Raw genomic sequence first — 24712 nt, 5'->3', positions numbered from 1 at the left:
TGTGCTCCTGCATTCAGGAAGCCCGTGCCAAGGGAGTCGACACGTCCCAGTTTCCGATAGACTTCAAGACAACCGAGGTGGACGGGGAAACGTGTATACAGTGTTTTAGCCCCACCTGTGACTGTTCTAGAGGCGCACTGGCGTGGGAGCCCCAATGTGACTGCTGCGGTGCCTGTTTCTTGAAGCCTATTATGCCCCAGCCTGCGGAATCCACAGAGAACACTGATGTGACTGATCTCTCTACTGAAGTGAGTTATGCTGGTAATCAGTCTATCCTAATTCCAGAGGCCACAGGGGACCCGTGTGTCCAAATCAATGTTCCAGACCCTCTCAAAGGGGACATCCTAGTGCTAGAGCAGGAACCTCTGATGGTAGAACCCGCGGAGAAAGAGATGCCTGATGTCTCCACCCTGCTGGCTCAAGCCGCTGCTAGTCCACCTACCTCGGCTATGGAGGTTGTGGAAGGCCCTTGTGCCCAAAGGGACATTCTAGACTCAGGTCCCAATCCAGAGCCGCCGAAGGCAGTCACAGATGTTGGAACCCCAGATGTCGGTTCCAGATCCGGTTCCCCAGCAGGAATCACAGAGCCCAGAACTGCAGATTCCGGAATCACAGGGTAAGGTGTCTATACCACCATCCTCTTTTGGTGAGTCCAGCGACCAACCACTCGAGGTGATGCGCCTGCCGGCGGACCACTCATGCCAAGTCACTGAGCCAACTATCTTGGTGGATATAGAGCCTGCTGTGGGCCCGTGTGCCCTACTGTGTCCTGTCCGGCCTTCTACGATGGTACCAGCGGTCCCAGGCTTGGGATCAGTACCTGCCAACGATGACGGGGGTGAGTTGACTGCCCCAGGGGTGTCGGGTGTGAGCTCCCCGGTGATTGTGGAGCCTGGTGGCTCCAAAGGTAGGGTCACCTGGGTGATGGGCTCACCTCGTCATCGCGTCCTGGTGGAGGTGTCTCCCCCAGAAGATCTCTGCAGACCAGGGAGCGGATTTGACCTCATCAAGGTATCCGGTGCAGCGGCCATGATTGACGCTTACTCCTGCACGAAGAATCTCCAAGCTTTGTCTTCTCAAGACACGGGCCTGCCCATATATATTGTGCTGTCCACAGAAGATGTCACCATTAAAGGGATTGCTGGAGCGGACAAAGACTGTGCTGAGACCGCTCGGGTAGTTGTGGCCTCTTCCATGCGCACGATGGAGCGTTTTGTTTGCCATGTGGTGGACCGAGGCAAGAGACTGAACCTCCCGGTCTCCTGCGAGACGAAATGGAGGATCCGGCAAGGGTCAATACCCAGGACCCCTTACTATTTTTTCTGCGAGGGGGAGGCGATGGTTTGGCGGTAGAGACTGTAACACCTGATCTTGAGTTCCAAAAGACTCACAGGAGTCAAGGTGGGATACCCTCACCCAATCAGTAAGGGGCACTCCACTCTGAGACTCATCTGGCCTCGGGTATCCACGCGAGTATGTCGGGTACCGGTGAACAAATGCATGTTGTGTGTGGTGTATCGGTTGCAATGCATTTTTCATTATATAATCCCCTGTTGCCTGGTTGCTACCCAAGCGAGGTCGTTGGGATTCTGCGAGGGGGAGAATGTAGCCCGGTCTTATTTTGCCTCCAGAGACCCACTCTGTAGCGTGCCAAGCGATCGCGGGTGCCGCCGGAGGCAGCGACGGACCCGCCGGCACGGCACGAGGGTGGGGGCCGGAGGAGGGAGCGCTCAGAGTCCCCGGAGCCTCGGCGGCGCACTCGGCTAGCGGGGGCCGCCATGACAGGTTGCGCGAGCGTGCGTATTGGGCGCGCAGACGCAGTAAGGGTAGTGCACGTGGTCCCAATGCTAAAGAGGTCCTGAGTGGACTACAATTACCAGCAGCCTCTGGGGATTGCCCTTTCACCCACATCACGTGCAGCCAGACAGCAAATAGGGTTTTGCAGCTTCTCCTGTGGAGGAAGGCTACAATGTTGCGGGGACCACGTTTGGCAGTTGGAGCTGGGAGCAGGAAGGGGGAGGAAGGGTGAAGGGAGCAAGTGGCTCCTACACCAGGTAAGGTAGTTCTCCAGATCCCAGGCAGGCCCCAATCCCCACCAGGGTAGGCGGTAGGTACTGAGGGAAGGCCCCTAGGTTAGGGACCCTGCCCTTAGGTGTGAGTGTGCAGTCTTGTCAGTGTCATGGCTGGTAGTGCTGTGAGCGCTGACAAGTAGGCACAGTGTGTGAGTGCAGTGGGTTGCTGCAGGTACCGAGTGAGTGCAGTGGGTTGCTGCAGAGGTTAGGGAGAAGTTAGTCAGAGGGGACCTGGGTGGTGAAGAGAGAGGTAGAGTGGGTGCAGGGGGTCAGTGACCCACCTGCATAGGACAGGCTACCCCGTAGGCCCCTAGGAATGTTCCCTGAAGTCACCATAGGTTGCTGTGCTGCAGGGACGGCCTATAGTAGTAGCGAGCATCACCCTTAGGCCTCGGACATAGTAAGCGCTTAGGTGCTGCCGCTCGCTCTCGCTTGCTGCCGCTCGCTCTACCAGGAGCTTTTTGCAGAGGAGACAGCAAGCGCTTGGGAGGCGGGTATCACTGTGTGTGTGTGTCACTTTGAAGTGGTCTGTGTGTTTGTGTGTCACTGGGGAACCTGTGTGTGTGTGTGTGTATACGTGTGTGTGTGTGTGTGTGTGTGTGTGTGTGTGTGTGTGTGTGTGTGTGTGTGTGTGTGTGTATTATATAATATTTTAAAAATTAAAAAAAGACATGTGAGAATAAATTATTTATTAACATTGTGCAACTTTGATAAATATATTCGCGCACACACATCACACACCACACACTGGTACACACACACATACACACACACACACACATGGACACACACACACACATGCACACACGCACACACACACATGAACACACACGCACACACACACACACACACATGCATGCACATGCACACACACACACACATACATACATACATACACACACACACACACACGCATGCACACACACACATACATGCACACACACAGACACATGGGGCAGAAGGGCACATCACCCGCTCCCCCCCCCCCCGGTAGCGCAAGCCCCCTCCATCTCCCGCAGGCTGACAGCCACAGGGATCGGGCAGATGGAGGCACATCACCCGCTCCCCCCCTCCCCCGGCAGCGCAAGCCCCATCCATCTCCCGCAGGCTGACAGCCACAGGGATCGGGCAGATGGAGGCACATAACCCGCTCCCCCCCCCCCCCCCGGCGGCGCAAGCCCCCTCCATCTCCCGCAGGCTGACAGCCACAGGGATCGGGCAGATGGAGGCACATCACCCGCTCCCCCCCCCCCCCCCCCGGCAGCGCAAGCCCCCTCCATCTCCCGCAGGCTGACAGCCACAGGGATCAAGCAGATGGAGGCACATAACCCGCTCCACCCCCCCCCCCCCCGGCAGCGCAAGCCCCCTCCATCTCCCGCAGGCTGACAGCCACAGGGATCGGGCAGATGGAGGCACATAACCCGCTCCCCCCCCCCCCCGGCGGCGCAAGCCCCCTCCATCTCCCGCAGGCTGACAGCCACAGGGATCGGGCAGATGGAGGCACATCACCCGCTCTCCCCCTCCCCCGGCAGCGCAAGCCCCCTCCATCTCCCCCAGACTGACAGCCACAGGTTCGGGCAGAAGGAGGCACATCACCCGCTCCCCCCCGGCAGCGCAAGCCCCCTCCATCTCCCGCAGGCTGACAGCCACAGGTTCGGGCAGAAGGAGGCACATCACCCGCTCCCCCCCCCCTTGCAGCGCAAGCCCCCTCCATCTCCCGCAGGCTGACAGCCACAGGGATCGGGCAGAAGGAGGCACATCACCCGCTCCCCCCCCCCCCGGCAGCGCAAGCCCCCTCCATCTCCCGCAGGCTGACAGCCACAGGGATCGGGCAGAAGGAGGCACATCACCCGCTCCCCCCCCCCCCCCGGCAGCGCAAGCCCCCTCCATCTCCCACAGGCTGACAGCCACAGGGATCGGGCAGAAGGTACACTCACTCACTCACTCCGCTGGTGCCAGACCCCGTTCACATTTCCCTGCTCTCCTTCCATTGGTTGCTGAGGCATCACGTGAGCGGAGTCAGCGCGTGAATTTAAAATTTCACTGTCGGCTCTGTTCAAGCACGCCTCAGCAAGCAAGGGAAAGCATACGCGAGCCCCTACTAAAGCCGCTTTAATTGCGGCTGTAGGGGCTCAGTGGCAAGCAGCAGCAAGCGAGAGCAAGCGAGAGCAAGCAAGCAGTAACCATGCCCTGGGCCTTACTGAGTACCAGCTAGGGACAAAGGGACAAGCGTGTGGAGCAGGTTTGCTGGCGAGTCGTCTGGGACCAGACGGCTGGACATTGAGACCACAGGAGGCAGACCGCTGATTCATCTGACCCTTTGCGAAGAGGTACCGGTCACCGCCATGACCGGAAGGTACTTTAACATCAAGTGCACCAACACCGGTCAACAGGCGCTGACCCCGCCTTAGGCTAAACTCTTTAGGAACACTGAGCGAGTGGTTAAAGAACTGAGCCTATACCATTACTTTAATATATATGGACACGGTGTGCGGGGCACGCGGTGAGGGGACGGAGACGTTGCTCCTGATGAGAGTGGCCGGGCCACTAAGGTTACACGTTAAGGTTATATTGCTATAATATAGAGTGATAAGGTTCCGTGCATTATCATATAGTAAAGTTGGTTGCATCACATATGTGTTGTATGTTTCTTGCCCAGGGGAATCTCACATCACGGGGATCCTGGGTAAGTGGAGGCGCTGCGCTAAGTAAGTGTATGAGTGTTACCCCAGGCTCCCAGCTAGCAGAGGCTCAGATCTCCTGGAGCTGCAGGTGTTGTACAGTGACCAGTAGTTCCTTTGGGAGGGTTCACAAAAAGGGCTACACAAGAAAGGTTTTAAATTGTAAACAGTGCATCCTGGAACACATACAACACAAAATTCTCCCAAAACTGTGCACCAGGACCCCTGAAAGATTAAGGAACCATTTGATTAGCATCTGTTACACCAACAGGAGAAATACAAAAGAGACAATAGATTGCATCCTGAACACACAAGGAATACACACAGACACATGGAGAGGACTCCAAACATTCCTGAAGGGTCTAATTAGCAACAAGGAAAAGAAACTCACAGACTGAGGCTGAGAATGAGATACTCTGCAGCAGCCAGTACAACCACAAACAAAACAAACAGGGACAATCACCAACAGCAGTACTGCACTGTTAACATCTCAGACTACACACCAAATCAAGCAGAGTCCTCGGTATTATCAAAGTGTCTCACATTCTGCCCTTCCAAGTCCATGGACAAGATTGAGCTGTGCAGTGATCTGGAAGAGTTATTCAGAACACTGCGTCTTAAGGAGTTCTTCCATGATACACATGACCAAGAGTGCGCCAACACTGCAGAAGAAAAGCCACTGCACATGAGCAGGAAGAAGCAAAAATCCAACTGGATCCCACAAACTGGGCGCAACCCTAAATTGGACTGTTACATTGAAAGCTTTAGACACAGAGCCAAATCCACCATCCTGGACAAAGTAAGGAAACAAACATATAATCTGACACTGATTGAGAGGAGAGCCATAGGATCTCTAAAGGTCCAACCACAACATAACAATCAAAACTGTGGACAAGGGTGGAGCAGTGGTCATAATGAACACCACAGACTACCTGCGGGAAGCGCACAGACAACTCTCTGATGCAAAGTATTACACCAAACTGCAGGAGGATCCAACAAAAAAAATACATGAGAGAATTCAACATGAGCATTAAAACACTCCTGATCCACACAAGAGAACAAATTCTGGACCTGATACCAGCTAACCCAAAACCTGCACATTCTACATGCTCCCTAAAATTCACAAAGAGGGTAACCCTGGCCGCCCTATTATCTTTGGATCTGCACACTGACTGAGAATATTTCTGGCTGGGTGGAAGGCATTCTAAAACCACTTGTCAGGAACATACCCAGCTATATCCAGGACACCACCGACCTGCTAAAAAAACTGAATGCCATTGGCCCCCTCCCAACAGGAACACTACTAGCAACCATGGATGTAGAATCACTTTACACAAACATCCCCCACAAAGATGGAATTTCAGCCTGCAGATACTTTCTTGGACTGCAGGAGCCACTCACAGAGACTGACTAATTGCATCGAATTTATTCTGACCCATAACTACTTCACATTTGGAAATGACACATACCTCCAGACAACCGGGATCGCAATGGGTACTCGGATGGCACCACAGTATGCCAATCTGTTCTGCGCAAAACTGGAAAGTAACTTTCTTTCCACCTGTCACTTGAAACCCCTTACATACCATCGTCACATCAATGACTTCCTCCTGATTTGGACCTCTGGTGAACAGCACCTCATACAGTTCCATGAGAACTTCAGTACGTTCCACCCGACCATCAACCTCAAACTCACCCATTCCCTAGACGAAGTATATTTCCTAGACACCACCATTACTATAAAGAACAACCAACTACAGACTTCTGTATACCGCAAACCTACAGACAGAGCCAGCTATTTGAGGGACAACAGCTTCAACCCCTCACACACACTAAGCATGCAACCATCTACAGTCAAGCCATACGATACAAACGGATATGGTCCGACACAGCAGACAGAGGCCAGCAGATTACAACCTTGAGGACTGGGACTGGTGACGGACGGGAAAGCGCGACAGATGACACAGGGACTGGGGCCGCAAGTGACAAGGGGGCCTCACCAAAGTCTCGAGGGGGTACAGCCAGGGAATTCTCCCCGGGAGGAGCAATGGCACAGTCCTGGGTCAAGTTCAATTTGCCCCTCTCTTTGGCCTTAAGGTAGCAGGCTTCAGCCAGCGCTTTGGCCTGAAGAGCATCTCTGGCTTCCTTCCACCTCCTACAGAGCAGGAGGAAAGGATCGTTTGTAACAGTAGCACTCACCTGAGCAGCCTGGATGTCACAGGAGCTCACCCGGCCGGGCGACTCGGCGGCCTTCTCATCTCCCGGTTTTAGAGCAGCAACAGTAGAGTCGATGCAGTCATCAGGGTTAGTGCCGGCCGGCACTTCTCCCGATAGTTGATCCCTCAGCATCATATCATCGAAGTGGCGTTCAGCAGCTCGCATGTAGGAGAGGACACGACATATCTCCTGCTGATGCCGCAGGTACAGCTCCACAGCTTTCTGGACTTGATCCCAGCGAGGATCTGAAGAAGGGACAATCAACTCACAGCCTGCAGTAGCAGCAATGTTGTCCCCAACATAATTGGGTACGTAGGAGGTATCCGGCCAAAACCTCTGGTGTGTCCGGAACAGCAGACTCTTCAACGGAGGGTACCTCCCTGTCGGAGCGGCTTACCGGAGCGGCAGTGGAACGCACCTCACAGTATGGAAGTGGGGCGGTTCCGCAAGGCTTGGATGGCAGACCACTGAGCGCCGCTGGCACGGGTGCAGAGGGGGACGGCTCCGGAGACGGAGGAGGATCAGGCACTCGTTGGAAGGCATTTACCCAGGCGGTAGGACCCAGCAGAGAGCCTTCTTTTCGGCCACCATGCCTTACAGTGGGCAGATCCATGCTGGACCTGGATGACGGGTAAGTGGACACCACTTGCAGGTCAGGGTAGAACAGTTCGTACACCATGGCGACGTAATGATGCGCAGCGTCATCGGTCGATACTTGGACCAGTTGGGATAACTTACGCACCAGTTGGTATAAGATGCGCAGCTCCCTGGTGCTCATTACAAGGTCCGGTTCTTTGGGGCAGTCAGGTCTAGCCCTCAGATAAGGCACTCAGCAAGCAGAGCAGCTTCCCATAAGATGTAGCATGCTGCCTGGGTAGTCACATAGCTAATCATTCCCCGACGGTGACCTCGTTTTATACCTCCTTACCTATGCCTATGACTCGTTACCGAGGTGAAGCCATTACCTTTGTTTATCTATTCAGCTCCGTTCCTTGAGCTTACAGCCGGTGTTATTTTACACATATATACATACGTATAAAACCCACCCAAACATATTTTAAAAAAAGACCCCAATGCATTTTAAAAAGGCCCCAATACATCTACAAAAGACCCCGATACATCTAAAAAAAAAATTAAAAAAAACGAACAATACATATACAAAAAACAACCCTCCCCAATAGATATAAAAAATACCCCTACCCATATAAAAATACCCCCAAGCCCTTCAATTCATATACAAATACCCCCATGCCCCCCAATACATATAAAAATACCCCCAAGCCCTTCAATTCATATACAAATACCCCCAAGCCCTTCAATTCATATACAAATACCCCCATGCCCCCAATACATATAAAAATACCCCCAAGCCGAAAATTCATTTACAAATACCCCCAAGCCCCCCAATACATATCAAATACCCTCATGCCCCCCAATACATATAAAAATACAGACTTACCTTGGGTCAGGCCAGGCCCGGTGTCTCCGGGGTCCACTGACTGGGGGAGGGGGGGTTACAGCAAATTTCACCTGACCTCTGACCAGGCCCTGCTGCCTTTGGCAGCCAGGCGCCGGCTCTCAGCTGCCTGTAAGCTTCTTCTTATCTCTGTCCCACGCCGCCGCTGAGCTTCCACTGTCAGCAAGCGATGGGGCTCTGAAATCAGCACGCCGGAAGTAAGCTTGGCCAAGCTTCCGGCGTGCCGCGCACTGACATCAGATCCCCGTCGCTCGCCTGCAGTGGAAGCTCGGTGGCCGCGTAGGACAGAGATAAGAAGAAGCTTACAGGCATCTGAGAGCCGGGGTCAGGCCGCGACCGGCAGCAGGGCCTAGCCAGAGGCTCCCCCCAGCCAGCAGGCCCAGGACACCAGCCCCAGCAGACCCGCCCTGTTGGCGGCCCTAGGGACAACACAAGTTGCTTTGAAAAGAAGTAATCATCCCATGGGCAGTACAAACGACACAGGATCATCCCTAAGGCTTTGTCCATTATGAGCATGAGCGCTACGGTGCTACTTGCCTCGAGCGAGCTTTCTTCTCCAGCGATGTGTGGACTGTAGGTTTTTGGAAAACGAGCGAGGGGGTGGGCATGGTCATGATGTGGGGGCGTGTCATGATGTGGGGGGCATGTCAAGGAAGTGTCATGCATTAGAACATGCTTTTAGCAAATCATAAAATACATAATGCCATTCAATTTACAGAAGTATTCTGCAAGCATATATCCACTATGTCATGCATGAAAATATGCCTTGTTAAAATAAAAAGGATAAAATGTGATGCATTGAAATAAGCATTGTACACTACAATTTTTTTAAAATAATTTGCTCCATAAATTATCATTGATATTTCTGTCATGGTATGAATTAAAGGTTCACGTTTGTAAACCTCAGAAATCAAATTTTTAATAGTTGAGTTGTCACAGCAAGCATGCACAACTCAACTGACAAAAAGTAATTTATCTAGGCAGAATAGCTTACTACATTTTCATTGGCTGTTAGCCGCTCACACGACCAGGCTGTCTCGCTGCAATAGCGAACAAGTTTGTCTCCTCTGCTTTTGGTATCCTTGTATCTCACTTGCATGTGCAAGCTCGCACTCACTAAGGCCATGCGCTATGGAATACACACGTTTGTTTGTAGCGCGAGCTATGTAGCTCGCTCTGTATCTTGCACTATGGACAAGGCATCAAGTTTGGAGGAAATTAGATTTCACTAGCAACAAAGAAAAGGGTTCTTTACAGTAAGGGCAGTAAAAATGTGGATTTCATTACCCATGGAGACTGTGATGGAATATACAATAGATGTGTTCAAAAAAAGGTTGGACATCTTTTTGGAAAGGCAAGGTATACAGGGATATATCAAGTAAGTAAATATGGGAAGGATATTGATCCAGGGAGTAATCTGATTGCCAATATTTGGAGTCAGGAAGGAATTTATTTTTCCCCCTTATGAGATATCATTAGATGATGTTTCACTGTTTTTTTGTTTGCCTTCCTCTGGACCAGTATACTGTAAGTACAAATATAGGAAAAGTATCTGTCGTCTAAATTTAGCATAGCTTTAACTTGAAGAACATATGTCTTTTTTTAACCTCATATACTATGTAACTACTATGTAACTGTGTACTGTGTACTATGTACTATGTGATAAAACACAGCCTTAGTTATTAATCAAAACATATAAGAAAATGTTGTTTTGTGTCTGTTCAGGATATCCTTTTTATTTGTATTATCTTTCTTGACCCGCTCAGCATATTCCCCTAGGAGAGATTTTATGTACTCACCTCCACAGTAGGGTAGAAGCAGTAGTCCCAGTACCAATGGCTACTAAAATGCTCTGTGAGGTGGAACTCAGGTGGAAATGGATGGAAAGTCTCTCTTCTTTCCGTGTCCCTGGAGTCTCCCGCTATCACCCCCATCTTCTCCATGCACTCCCCCAGTGCCATGTCCTCTATAGAGTTTATGTGGTTGCAGACCTCAGTGCGGGATCCTTCCACAAAGCGTTTGAGGGCTTCCTTGCTCAGTACATAGCCAGCTCCTCCACTCATATAGCCCTGCTTGGTGTAAGGTTTGAAACGCTTGCCAAAGTAAATAGGCTGGTTGGAGGTGTGGTTGGAGAGCATCCAACGCAAATTTTCCACCACAACATATGTGTCGTCGTCTGCCTTGAGGAACCAGTCAGCCCTGTCCAAGTAGTGCTCGTGCACATATTGGAAGGCTCGGATTGTCTTCCAGTAGAGTTGATTTCGACCTTCCCCTGTACCCAAATCAATGGTGGGGAAGTGCTCATTGGTGGTGGAGCTCATGAATAAGACCACATTGCAGTGACGAGTCCAGGAGTACTTGAGGTGAATTGTTTTGGTTGGCAGGTTGTTTGGTGTAGTCATGATCCAGCAAAGCACTCTAACCTTCTGAGAAAGGTCATCACTCACACTGCTATTACCTACAACAAGCAAATACAAAAATGTATGTAGTGAGTACAAGGCTGAGCCAAAACCATGTAATAACTCATTTACTTTTACACCTAAAACCTGCAGTCTCTTATTGTATTTTAGGAAAGGGAAATTACTGATGCCGAGGTCATGGGATTTATCAGTTGCATTCACAACCAGAGGAGATTTCACATCTCATGCATTTCTTCAGACCTGGCATACTGTAGCTACAGAGCACTAGATAAGTTGTATATCGATCAGATAATCCCACTTTGCAAACGATATAATTCTCATATTGGAACAACAGACTTCAAGGACAGACGGTGTTGTATTTGTCACTTTAAGTCTTTCACATATCAGAAACAGATAAATTGAAGTGTTGGTCCCTTCTCTCTCTTTTTATGTCATGCTGTCTCATTGTGATGGGTGAAACACACCTCAGAAAACAAAATTCTTGTTATATCACTGTCTTCCACAGGAGGAAAATACAGATTTATATAATTACATAATATATTCCTGCTGTGCCAATGTTATTACGTCATCCTCAGCATGGAAGGAACACATTTGTTTAGCTATTTGTGTGAGTGACAGATGTAAAAAGAAAATTACAAATCCCTTGTATGTTACCCTCATTCTAAGGTGGGAGGAATGCATTTGTTAGGCTCTTAATTCTGATTTTGTATTACACTTTTATGGAAGAACTTACTGGGCTATAGTTCCCATATTTATCATTGTTGCTATATCACTTTATGGTGGGATAGACAGGCTTGACAGTCAATGTTGGCAATTACCTGGGATGTGAGAGGGGGAGGCCTTTAAGAGATCTGAGTTTTGCATAAGCTTGATGTTCCTCCATGACTGGATAGCTAAAGGTTGTTGCAGTTTGCTGGTCTTCAAGAAACCGTACATGAAGAAGAAAGTTGTGAAGAAACCCACGATGATGCCAAAGTTCAATGCTAGCCGTGAACTGTGAGCACGCCGAAATCTCATTGCTGATCAATTCTCTAAAAAAAAACATACACAGAGAAAGAGCTTAGATTGAAATGTTGACAAAGAAATATTTAACCCTATAGATTCTAAATACTGTCCTGAAGTACAGGAAGGTTAGATTTGGGGATAACTAGTGTTCATATGTAAACACTTCCTGTCAGAAATTAATGACAAATTCAGGGTACAGATTGCACAATTGTTGGATAAGAATTCAGGATCACTCAAGTCCTTTGTTTAGACAGGGGTTCCACAGGCATCCCTAAAGGGTTCACTGCAATGTTAAGGTAATTTTAAAATTATACCAAATACAGAAGAATTTGAAATGCAACTCAGACACACTATTAGGGAGGGTTGGGGGTTCCCAATATAATTATAGGGTTGTTTAACCCCCCAAAAAGGTTAAAAAAAACACTGGTTGAGAAAGATAAAGTAATTGTTTTGCTAATTAATTGATTAGTCATACACTGGAGAGACTAATAGATGTGCATTGGTATACAAAAGGGCTTTGTAAAATCATCGGGATAATGTCAGTATATAAAAGACCAGGTGACAGTGCACATCACCTGTTAATGTTCCGTATGTATTTATGTGTGTATGTCTTTATTTCTATAGCGCCATTAATGTACATAGCGCTTCACAGCAGTAATACATGTGACAATCATATAAATAATAAGATATAAATAACACATCACACAGATAACACATAAAGGGAAGAAGTGCTTCAGACATAAAAGTAACATTTAGGAAAAGGAGTCCTAGCTTCGAAGAGCTTACAATCTAATTGATAGGTAGGAACAACATACAGAAAAACAAATAAGGTAGCGCTAATTTCCTGATGTATTGGATATGGAAATATATGAATTCACTTGAAAAGAATGGCTGGCTGCCTGTGATATAACTCTGACCCCAGGTCAGAAAGAGTGAATGGAAAGAGTGTTATATATCTGGCGCTCGGCACATAAATCAAACATATATAAAGGATATATACAACCAGAGTCGATGGTACTGGCAGATCCAGTGTAGTACTCCACGTTTAGATGATCAAACATGGAATAAGAATAAATAAAAATACATAGCGTAATATTGTATGATAACCTGAACAAGTATACACAAAATCACAATACAAACAACAAATGCTGAGAACAGACAGGTGACTGATAGTTATACAAAACACATTTAATAAAACACAATTAATAAAACACAAATGATAGTGCTATGGATTAAAATATGGAATGGGTCCCACTGATATGCTCCTGCTGTAGGTGAAGTACCCGCTTAGCATAAGTGAGAAGGTAACTGGCAGTGGATAATCAGAGAGTATCCCCTCTCATCTGTGGCCAGTCTGCTCCGAGCGTTCCTCTTTGGCATCAACAGCATGCTGGTGTTCGGTGTCGGCTTCCGGGTGGAGCACTCCCCTGCTCTCGCGGGGACAGACCTCTGCAGCTCTGTGGCTCCAAACTCTGTGACTCGAACAGCCTGTAAGTGTGTAATCACAACTGCAGATTTGCAACTGCAGATTCTCCAGGACCCTGCCCGACAGTGACGTGCGGATGGTAACGGCAGATTCGCTCGTGCTCCGATCGATGTAATGACCCAAATCGATAGTCAGCGGGGATGTCAGCAAGATGTTTAGCAGTATAAAAGTGTAAAAGCGGGACCACCCTACGCGTTTCAGAAGACGCAGCTTCCTTCCTCAGGGGTGTAACGATAATGTCTCAGTCCCTGTATGTCCGTGTATATATAGTTCCAATTAAAAGGTGCAGTACACCTATTGGTAGTTCCGGACATGCGCAGTATAGATATCCAATCTGCTAGGTGCCTCAGCAAAAATACAAACAAATATATAAGACAAAAAACAATATAAACATATAAACAAATAATAAATAATAATCTATAATAGATAAACCATTGGTGAATGATATTCCTTCAGAGCATTAGTGACCAACCCCTAATTGCTATCATATATTTATTGTATCAGTGCGAAGCGTCTGAGATGCTTTGATAATTACATCAATAGCATCCTATACTGTTCAAAAAATGCTATATATGCAAAACCATGAGATATATCTTGAACAAAGAGAGTCCAAAATGTGCAATATGCAATCCCTACGATGTATGTATATATGACACACTCATACACTCTTCTGACTCATCTCTTGAGGACACACCAGATGTCTCTCTGTCTGTGGAGTGTGAACCTTTATTGTTACCTCTAATCACATATGTATACATTGTGGGGTTCATTCTGGGTGCTTTTGAACTTACAGAACCCTCCTTGTCAGAAGACTTGGACTCTCTAGTCCTACCTCTAGGTGCAGGGTTAAATACAGTGGGGCTAGGTACAAGTATGCGACTTGACCATGGTATCACCCCATCAGAACCCTCATCGCTTGAAACCCAATAGGCGTCTCACTTTGCTTGCCTCCACTAGGACCCGGTGGATGTGAATGTGAAGGGGCAGGGGCAGTGGCCGGGGCAATGGCGCTAGGGGTGGTGACCATAGAATCGCCATAGTCCAACACAGCATCTCTCAGTCGGGCTATGCCGTGACCTGTAGGGGTTTTCTTACTGTCCCTTGCGGCAGATCGCCTAGCTCCTCTCTTGGCAACTTGGTCTTGAAACCTCTTAAACTCTTCCTCCTCTATACCGAATCTCCTCAGGGAGTCAGGTAAGGCTCTCGGGCCTAAGCTCCGTGTCGACCCGGAAGTGACATCATTATGGGTTGTCTATGCGGAGTCTCCGTAGGCCTCTGGGTCCCGCGCCGGAGGTGCGTCACTCACCGGAAGGGGCAGCAGTGGATCTGCGGGGTCACAGACGAGCAGGTAGGCCGCCGGACTCTCTCTCTCTCCGGGTTCTTCTTTCACTTGGTGGAAGTATGGGAGTGGTGGTGTCTTACCGCTTCGCTGGCTCGCGATACTCTGTGGTTCTCCAGGAGCAGTCTCGGGTCCCGTCTCCGTCACACTGGGAGTCGCCATGGCCGTGGGACTTCTGCGCGGCTCGGGGGGTCTCCGGATTCATCCCCTCATCTTCCTGGTAAGTGAACTCATCTGTCTTTCACCGCTGGGGTGGTCCGCCGACCTGCGCATCACCACCGATGACAGGCTGTCTCTTTCGTCGTCCGACAATGACGGCAATGGCATCTCGGCTGGAGAGCCATATCTGGTCTTGGCTCCATCACTAGTGGGTATGTGTATAAAGCGGGCCCGCTCCGGTACCTCCACTTCAGGTACTCCCCTCTCCGTCGGGGTAAATCTGGATAGCTCGGCCTGGATCCCTACCACATGGGTGATATATGGACCAGGGCAGCATTCGCCTCCACTTCCTCCACCTCCCATCAATGTCATCTGAGGTCCCTCACGTGAAGCCACAATGGTAGGGAATGGCTCTGTAGGCCAGAGATAGAATATTTAAAACCAGAGACAGAACATAAAACACAGACAGAGCTCAGTTTTAGCACATCCAGTGAAACTCATACACGGTACAGTGCCTAAATATATATGTATAAACATCTATTAAGTAAAATGGTCTTTTAGTTTGACATTTTTGGCCAAAATTGTTGTAAGCCCCTGAGCCAACTGCACGGCAGACCACAATTCAGGGGTCACTAACGCCATGCTCAGTAGCACTCCTCTGTGACACTCATATGCTTATATATATGTTGTGGTTATTTTGGGGGTTCAATAGGAGCTTGTTAGGTGTCCAGTATGTTTACAATTGTTGTTCAGCTAGTCTTAGCTGATTGGAGGGTGGCAACCTCCTACCTAATTGAAGCTCACCCCCTCCCACATTTAAATGGTTAAGGGCTCACTCCATAGCATCTTCCACTCAGGGGAACTTGCTTGCTTGCAGTACGGTTATGACAACTCTAATACAGAGTGCTTTTCCTGGTAATGTACAGGTGAATAAAAGCTTCAATCAGACTTAGAACTTTGCAACTAATATTGACAGATTTACTATAAATCATTCTTCCTATTATTACACAGGTTTTTAAGAATTTATATTAGCGTTAGGGACCCCTGAATTGTGGTCTGCCGTGCAGTTGGCTCAGGGGCTTACAACAATTTTGGCCAAAAATGTCAAACTAAAAGACCATTTTACTTAATAGATATTTATACATATATATTTAGGCACTGTACCGTGTATAAGTTTCACTGGATGTGCTAAAACTGAGCTCTGTCTGTGTTTTATGTTCTGTCTCTGGTTTTAAATATATATTGCCATGCTCAGTAGCACTCCTCTGTGACACTCATATGCTTATATTTATGTTGTGGTTATTTTGGGGGTTCAATAGGAGCTTGTTAGGTGTCCAGTATGTTTTACAGAGATAGAATATGCCACATTGCTGGCATCTTGCTGTAGTACTTGGAGCTGGCCCCGGTAACCAGCATTGTAGACATAGGCACCGAAGGTACTCACGGCCCTCAGCCTCCACAACCAGGAAGCTGGTATGTTGATACGCTCAGATCAGCCATCTTTTTCGCAGGGGTTGAATCAGTCAGCTTTCTTGCTCGACAATCTGCTCCTTCTCTGTCACTAGACAAACAAGAGTGAGTGTTTTGTGGCTCACTTCCTGCTCCTCCTTCATCTCGGGTGGAGCGCTATAATTGGCTATAATTGGCTCTTGTCGTGCCCCCCCCGTCTGGTGGATTTTAGAGGCGGGGCACTCAACTTCTTTGCGTGACATGGGCTCGTCTTTTGGCCAGTCACAGTACAGGTAGGGTGACCAGATTTTCAAAATGAAAAACCGGGACACATTAAAAAATTATTTATAAAACAAATTACATCACGTCACGCTCCCAGTTGCCATGACAACGAGCCACTGACGTCAGGCAGTGACATGTTGCCATGACAATGTGGCCTCACATGATGCCTTGGCGCCATAATGTGTCCCGTTGTCATGTCAACTTGATGCCGCGTGACGTCCCGGGCGTCTCGTTGTTATGGCAATGGGCATTACGTGACGTCGCGCAGCCATGGAATTTGGAGGGGAGGATACAGCCAAAGGCAAGATAAAAATATAATAAATAGATCTAAAAAAATGTTATCTCCACACAGAGCCACTGACCCACACACAGAACCACTGACCCACACACACAGCCACTGATCCACACACCCACACACAGAGCCACTGACCAACACCCACCCACACAAAGAGCCACTGACCAACACACACACAGCCACTGACCCACACACCCACACACACAGAGCCACTGACCCACAGCCACAGCCACACACACACACACACACACACACACACACACACACACACACACACACACACACACACACACACACACACACACACACACACACACACACACACACACACACACACACACACACACACACAGCCACTGACCCACACACACAGGGCCACTGACCCACACACACAGGGCCACTGACCCACACACACAGAGCCACTGACCAACACACACAGAGCCACTCACCCTCACACACAGAGCCACTCACCCACACACACATACACAGCCACTGACACAAACACACATTGACACACACACACAGAGCCACTGACACCCACACCGCCACTGACCCACACACCCACAGAGCCACTGACACACACAGAGCCACTGACCCACACACCCAGAGCCACTAAACCACACAGAGCCACTGACCCACACAGAGCCACTGACCCACACGCACAGAGCCAGAGCCAGTGACCCGCACAGAGCCAGAGCCAGTGACCCACACAGAGCCAGAGCCAGTGACCCGCACAGAGCCAGAACAAGTGACCCGCACAGAGCCAGAGCCAGTGACCCGCACAAAGCCAGTGACCCGCACAGAGCCAGTGACCCGCACAGAGCCAGTGACCCGCACAGAGACACTGACCCGCACAGAGACACTGACCCGCACAGAGACACTGACCCGCACAGAGACACTGACACGCACAGAGACACTGACACGCACAGAGACACTGACACGCACAGAGACACTGACACGCACAGAGACACTGACACAGAGACACTGACATAGAGCCACCTACCCACACACCCTCACAGAGAGCCACCGACACACACACACACACACACACACACACACACACACACACACACACACACACACACACACACACACACACACACACACACACACACAGAGAGCCAGCGACACACACACAGAGAGCCAGTGACACACACACACACACACACACACAGAGAGCCAGTGACACACACACACACACAGAGCCAGTGACACACACACACACAGACCCAGTGACACACACACACACAGAGTCAGTGACACACACACACACACACAGAGAGACAGTGACACACACACACACACACAGAGAGCCAGTGACACACACACACACACAGAACCAGTGACACACAAATACACACACACAGAACCAGTGACACACACACACACACAGAACCAGTGACACACACACACAGAGCCAGAGCCACACACACAGAGCCACGCACACAGAGAGCCACGCACACAGAGAGACACACACACACAGAGACAGACGGACACACACACACACACACACACACACTCTCACTCTGTGTCCTACCTTTCACTCTGGAGCATGGGGGGGGGGTGAGCCATCTTGACTGGCAGCAGGCACTTCACTTCCCGCTCTCACGGCTGAGGCTCCACTGTCACTAACCCCGCCCCCACCTTCTGCACCTAACCCCGCCCCCACCCTCTGCAGTCAGACCGGCCTCCGCTCTCCTCTGTGCCTGAATTCTGTGCTCTCTGCTGCCCCCTGCTCTGATGACCAAAACCGGAACAGCGACAAAAACCCGGGACATTTTAAAGAATGCGGGGCAGCCGGGACAGCCATTAAAAATCTGGGACAGCCATTAAAAACCCGGGACTGTCCCGGCTAAACCGGGACAGCTGGTTATCCTAAGTACAGGGAGGCGCAGCCACGGCTTTCGCGCCACTTCCCTCCTTTAGGTGGGGTTCTGGTTTTGGTGCCAGACCCTTGCACATCTCTGAGTACATTTGTCGCACAGCCTGTTTGCATGCAGCACGTGTGTGATCTAGGCTTGGCGGGAGTCGCCATTTTGGATCCTCTGCACCACACGGTGCATGATCTGGCATAGCAGTCGCCATTTTAAACTCCTCAGTGCCACACGGGTCACTTTTACATTCAGCTGCCATCTTTGATGAACCCACTAGGCTCACGGTAGCGCTACTGTCACTGCCTTCAGGGAAACTCGTTCCTTGGTACATACTACACTCAATGTAAGCTCTAACCAGTGATACAATCTCATGGCATACCCCAGGCTAGGCAAAACTCTCTCTTATGTGCATACTGCAAACAATTGCAGACCAATACCAGTACTCTGCGGTGTGTATTCTGGTTACTGGCTAGTGTACTTGGGCTTCCCTGCAGTACTTAGGTGTCAACATACTTTTGGCCACTCACAGTGCAGATCCTATCAGAAGTTCCTGTCCCAAGTTAACCAGGCTACTCCCTTTGGCATCCTACAACTATCTGCCTCAAGGTGACTAGGACAGCTATAGCCCAGTATCCAGATCTACTTCACCCTCTTAGGGCACCTAGGGTGTGCTTTGTGAGTGTACTTCCTCTCCTGACTACCCCTAATTTCTGATGCCCTTCCTGGGCATTATATTTTTCTACTTGTACATCTTAAAATAATAATAATTGTTGTTTGTTCTTGTATAGCGCTGATATTTTTACGTAGCGCTTTACAGAGACCTTTTGCAGACACAAGTCCCTGCCCCGTGGAGCTTACAATCGATGTTTTTGGTGCCTGAGGCACAGGGAGATAAAGTGACTTGCCCAAGGTCACAAGAAGCCGACACCGGAAATTGAACCAGGCTCCCCTGCTTCAAACTCGGTGTCAGTCAGTTTCTTTACTCACTGAGCTGCTCCTTCTCACATATTATGATCTTATAGTACTCTGCTGGATTACACTGCACATAGCAGTACACATGGTCAGCTGTCAATATGTATGTATGTATGTCTTGATTTATATAGAACCATTAATGTACATAGCGCTTCACAGTAGTAATACACATGACAATCATATACAGTATATAACAAATAATACAAATAACAGATCATGGGAATAAGTGCTTTAGACTTAAAAATTAACATTTAGGAAGAGGAGTCCCTGCTCTGAAAAGCTTACAATCTAATGGGTAGGAAGGACGATGGGAGAGGTAAGAGGAGATCCAGGATAGGGCTTTGTTATGAATACCAAGAGTATGGAGAATGTGAAGGAGAGAGGGTGGTCCACGATATCAAATGCTACAGAGAGGTCGAGTAATATGAGCAGAGTGTAATGACCTCTGTCTTTGGCAGCATGGAGGTCATTAGTTATTATAGAGGGTTGTTTCAGTGGAGTGAGCAGTGCGGAAGCCAGATTGTAGAGGGTCTAGGAGAGAATAGGTGGTGAGAAATGTAGCAGGTGAGAGAATACAAGTCGTTCAAGGAGTTTAGAGGCAAAAGGCAGGAGAGAGACAGGTCGATAGTTAGAAAGACAGGTAGGGTCAAGGGGGGGAGGGAAAGGTACCAGAGTAGATTGAGGAGTTAAAAATCTGTGTGAGCATAGGGAATATAGTAGGTAATAGCAATTTAACATTGTAGGACAAGCTTATGGGAAATTGAGATGTTTAAAACCAGAGACAGAACATAAAACACAGACAGAGCTCAGTGCACATCCAGTGAAACTTATACATGGTACAGTGCCTAAATATATATGTATAGATATCTATTAAATAAAATAGTCTTTTAGTTTAACATTTTGGCCAAATTGTTGTAAGCCCCTGAGCCACTACACGGCAGACCACATCTCAAGGGTCCCTAACACTAATATAAATTATTAATAACCTGTGCATTACCAGGAAGAATGATTTATAATAAATCTGTCAAAATTAGTTGCAAAGTTCTAAGTCTGATTGAAGCTTTTATTAACCTGTACATTACCAGGAAAAGCACTCTGTATTAGATTTGTTACTATCATACTGCAAGCTGCAAGCAAGTTCCCCTGAGAGTGGGAGATGCTATGGAGTGAGCTTGTAGGTGTCCTGTATGTTCTACAAATTGAGATGTTGCCAAAACTGGGGATGTGTAAAACATTCCTAAATAATTAGTAAATTGGCAAAAAAATTGGGCAGTCCCAGCCTCAGTGTCAAGGCAAATGAGGTGCAATTCTGAAGGCAAAAATATGTATCAAGAAACAAATGTTTGAGGGCGCTAGGGGGTCTCAGATCCCACGCTGCTCCCAGTAGCCAAGGCGAACTTTGGGCCTGCCTTCCGGGGATGGGCTCAACGACCGATGCTGATAGAGCAGGAGACGGTTGGGGAAGCCAGGTTGCAGGAGTGGGGGGACAAAAAATCACATATGTTCCCTTTTGAAATTGCCGCTCCTAGAGGTTTGGAGCGTCAATTTAAAAACCGGTACAAATGAGATGTTTTAGTCACCCTTTCGGGACACCAGGGAAAAAACGGTACTATCCCAGTTAAACTGGTACGTATGGTCACTTTAATGTACAGTATGTGCATTACAGCTTCTTAAATGGCTTTTTTTCTGAATTCAGACAGGTTTTAAGGCATCGCATGCTAAGTATTATTGCCAAGATAAAATCTCTACTGTTAAAACACATCATACAATATTTTTTTTACATAACTTGAATTTCCAGATTCCTGTTGTTGCTGGTGACAGAGGGAAGGGCGAGTGATGCAGCCCTTATCCAGCTGTCTAACACAGAAATATTCAGGTGGCCGCTGCAAATTTCTATAGTTATTTCCTTGTTGCTTTCAGAAAAGATGTTTAGCAGAAGACAGAAGTGCACAAGCTTCACAAGTGTCTCATGCACAGGGATAGGGATGGGAGGTATTTTGGGGGGCAGATTTGGATCCGCCGGTTTCTTTAGTCAGCGGATCTCAGCATATCCGTCTCAAAACTGCAAATCCACAGTTTTGGATTTTTTACTTTAGAAAGCAATCCGAAATCCGAATACAGATTAATCCGTGTGGGCAGGGGGATCTCTCTCTCTCTGGAGTAATCCGTGTGGGCAGGGGTATCTCTCTCTCTCTCTCTGGATTAATCCGTGTGGGCAGGGGGATCTCTCTCTCTCTCTGGATTAATCCATGTGGGCAGGGGGATCTCTCTCTCTCTCTCTCTGGATTAATCTGTGTGGGCAGGGGGATCTCTCTCTCTCTCTGGATTAATCCGTGTGGGCAGGGGGATCTCTCTCTCTCTCTCTCTGGATTAATCCGTGTGGGCAGGGGGATCTCTCTCTCTCTCTCTCTCTCTCTCTCTGGATTAATCCGTGTGGGCAGGGGCATCTCTCTCTCTCTCTCTCTCTGGATTAATCCGTGTGGGCAGGGGGATCTCTCTCTCTCTCTCTGGATTAATCCGTGTGGGCAGGGGGATCTCTCTCTCTCTCTGGATTAATCCGTGTGGGCAGGGGGATCTCTCTCTCTCTCTGGATTAATCCGTGTGAGGAGGGGGATCTCTCTCTCTCTCTCTCTCTGGATTAATCTGTGTGGGGATTTTTTAACAATATGGCAATGCATTGGGAAATCCACGGATCGAATTTTAAAAAATTGTCAGGATTATATCCAGTGGTGGATTTAGATTGATCCACATGGATTTTTTAGTGCCCAATCTGCAGATGGATTTTGGTGGGTGGGGGGGGGGGAGGGACGGACGGACGCATCTGGTCTAAAAAATCCGGGAAATTGATCTGGACTTGTTTGCCCATCTCTCTATAGGATGAGAAAAAATATGGAAAGGACCTCAAATTAAGTTCAACAGAGACATATCTGAAATGCAAGACTCCCATACAGTATATAAATAATACGTTACCATCCAGACAAATGACAAAGTAGAGACAGCACTCAGAAAATAGGTTTTCAAAAAGGTCTATTGTCAAAAATATCACATGAAACTGACATTTCAAACTCACAGATGGCTCTTTATCAAGGGGTTGTGTATACACACACACACACACACACACACGTTTACCTATGTTCCGCAGACAGGAGCACGACTGCACAGGGACACTGCACACAGGTAGTCAGCAGCAGCATTTAGTTAAGAGTAGTTTAAAATGACCCATTGCGTTTTGGTACCTTGTCTGATTGGATGTCGGCACCTTCTTCTGTGATAGTCCAGATAACCAACCAATCAGCTTCTAGGAGGTCAGATTCCATTCAGTCATTCCCAGACCTGGACACACCCCATGTGCGAGAGCTGGCTTAAGACTCTGGCAGATTGTCAGTGTGTACTTTTACAGTATGTCACGCTCAGCATTGTCACAGTTGCTCTGTTGAATGGAATGTCTGTTCTGGTCAATACAGGGGTTGTGATCATATGAAAAGGAGCTCAAAGACACAGGGAGTGTAATGTACATAAAGTTGTGTGAAAAAGAAAGCACACCCTCTTTGAATTCTATGGTTTTACATATCAGGACATAATAACAATCATCTGTTCCTTAGCAGATTTTAAAATTAGGTAAATACAACCTCAGATGAACAACAACACATGACATATTACACCATGTCATGATTTATTTAACAAAAAATAAAGCAAAATGGAGGTCATGTGTGAAAAACTAAATACACCCTTACTGCTTCCATAGGAATTAAGATGCTAAGTAGCAGACAGGTGCTGCTAATCAAATGCGCTTGATTAATTGATCATCAGCAAGGGTGACCACCTCTATAAAAGCCAAAGTTTTAGCAGTTTGCTGATCTGGAGCATTCAGGTGTGTGTTAACACAAAGCCAAGGAGGAAAGACATCAGCAATGATCTTAGAGAAGCAATTGTTGCTGCCCATCAATGTGGGAAAACAAATTGTTTTTAAAGACTGACAAGACTGTAACAATGGTATTTGGCACCAAGACTACATTTTTAAAGCTTCCAGTGACTGAGCTCCAGATCAGATCCAGCGCTAACACCACCCTAACTCCTGTTACTAGTTTTAAATACCAGGGCGTATGGTTTTATTCCCACTTAACATTCGGGATGCACATTAATACCCTGACATCCAAAACCTATGCCAAAGTAGGTATACTTTAAAGGAACAAATCCTCCCTAAGCCTGCTGGTCAGAAAGCGTATCACACAGCAGATGCTACAGTAATGCCAATTATCGACTATGGAGACATAGTATACGGCTCTGCACCCCAAACCCACCTTAGCAAACGTGACACCCTCTACAATTCAATATGCCGTTTTGTTCTCCAATGCAACTACAACACACATCACTGTGAAATGCTCAAAGAACTAGATTGGTCATCTCTTGAGTCTAGGCGCAAAGTTCACCTTTCCTGTCTTGCCTTCAAATACTTTCTGGGCAAGCTACCCATCTACCTGAACAAGTTCCTCACCCCTACCACATGCAGCACTTATCATTTGAGATCCTACTCCAAAAGACTGTTCATGGACCCAAGGCTCAACAAAGTATCCGGCCACTCCTCCTTCTCTTACCGTGCACCCCAAAACTGGAACAACCTACTGGAGACTCTCACATCCACCACAAGTTTAAGTTCTTTCAAAACTAAGGCTATCTCACATTTTAATCTAGTCTGTAACTATTACATACGCCCATAATATATATTATCTTTAACTGTGCATGCAATGTCTTGTATATAATGTATACCCTGTTCATTTATGTAACTGTATTTGTAACCATGTACAATTTGTCATTTTAACTCTATGCCCAGGACATACGTGAAAACGAGAGGTAACTCAATGTATTACTTCCTGATAATAAGAGGAACATAGGGCACAACGGATTTAGCATATCAAAACTCATTTATTGAGCCAACACAACGTTTCGACCGTGATGGTCTTTAACAAGTAACAATGGCATAAAC

The 24712-nt window shown here is 48.0% G+C and overlaps 1 protein-coding gene across 1 annotated transcript in view; it reads right to left on the bottom strand.

The window, feature by feature from the left end:
* The window catches only part of LOC142489933 (glycoprotein-N-acetylgalactosamine 3-beta-galactosyltransferase 1-like), a 28652-nt gene extending 5663 nt beyond the window's left edge, over positions 1 to 22989 (bottom strand). The window contains 3 exon segments of the mRNA XM_075591582.1: positions 10247 to 10905; positions 11686 to 11898; positions 22858 to 22989. Of these exon segments, the coding sequence (XP_075447697.1) occupies positions 10247 to 10905; positions 11686 to 11884 (858 nt within the window). The 5' untranslated portion in view covers positions 11885 to 11898; positions 22858 to 22989.
* Positions 22990 to 24712: the final 1723 nt, after the last annotated feature.

Source organism: Ascaphus truei, chromosome 3, assembly GCF_040206685.1.
Source record: "Ascaphus truei isolate aAscTru1 chromosome 3, aAscTru1.hap1, whole genome shotgun sequence".
Taxonomy (NCBI): Eukaryota; Metazoa; Chordata; class Amphibia; order Anura; family Ascaphidae; genus Ascaphus; species Ascaphus truei.
This window is presented reverse-complemented; position numbering and strand designations above follow the sequence as displayed.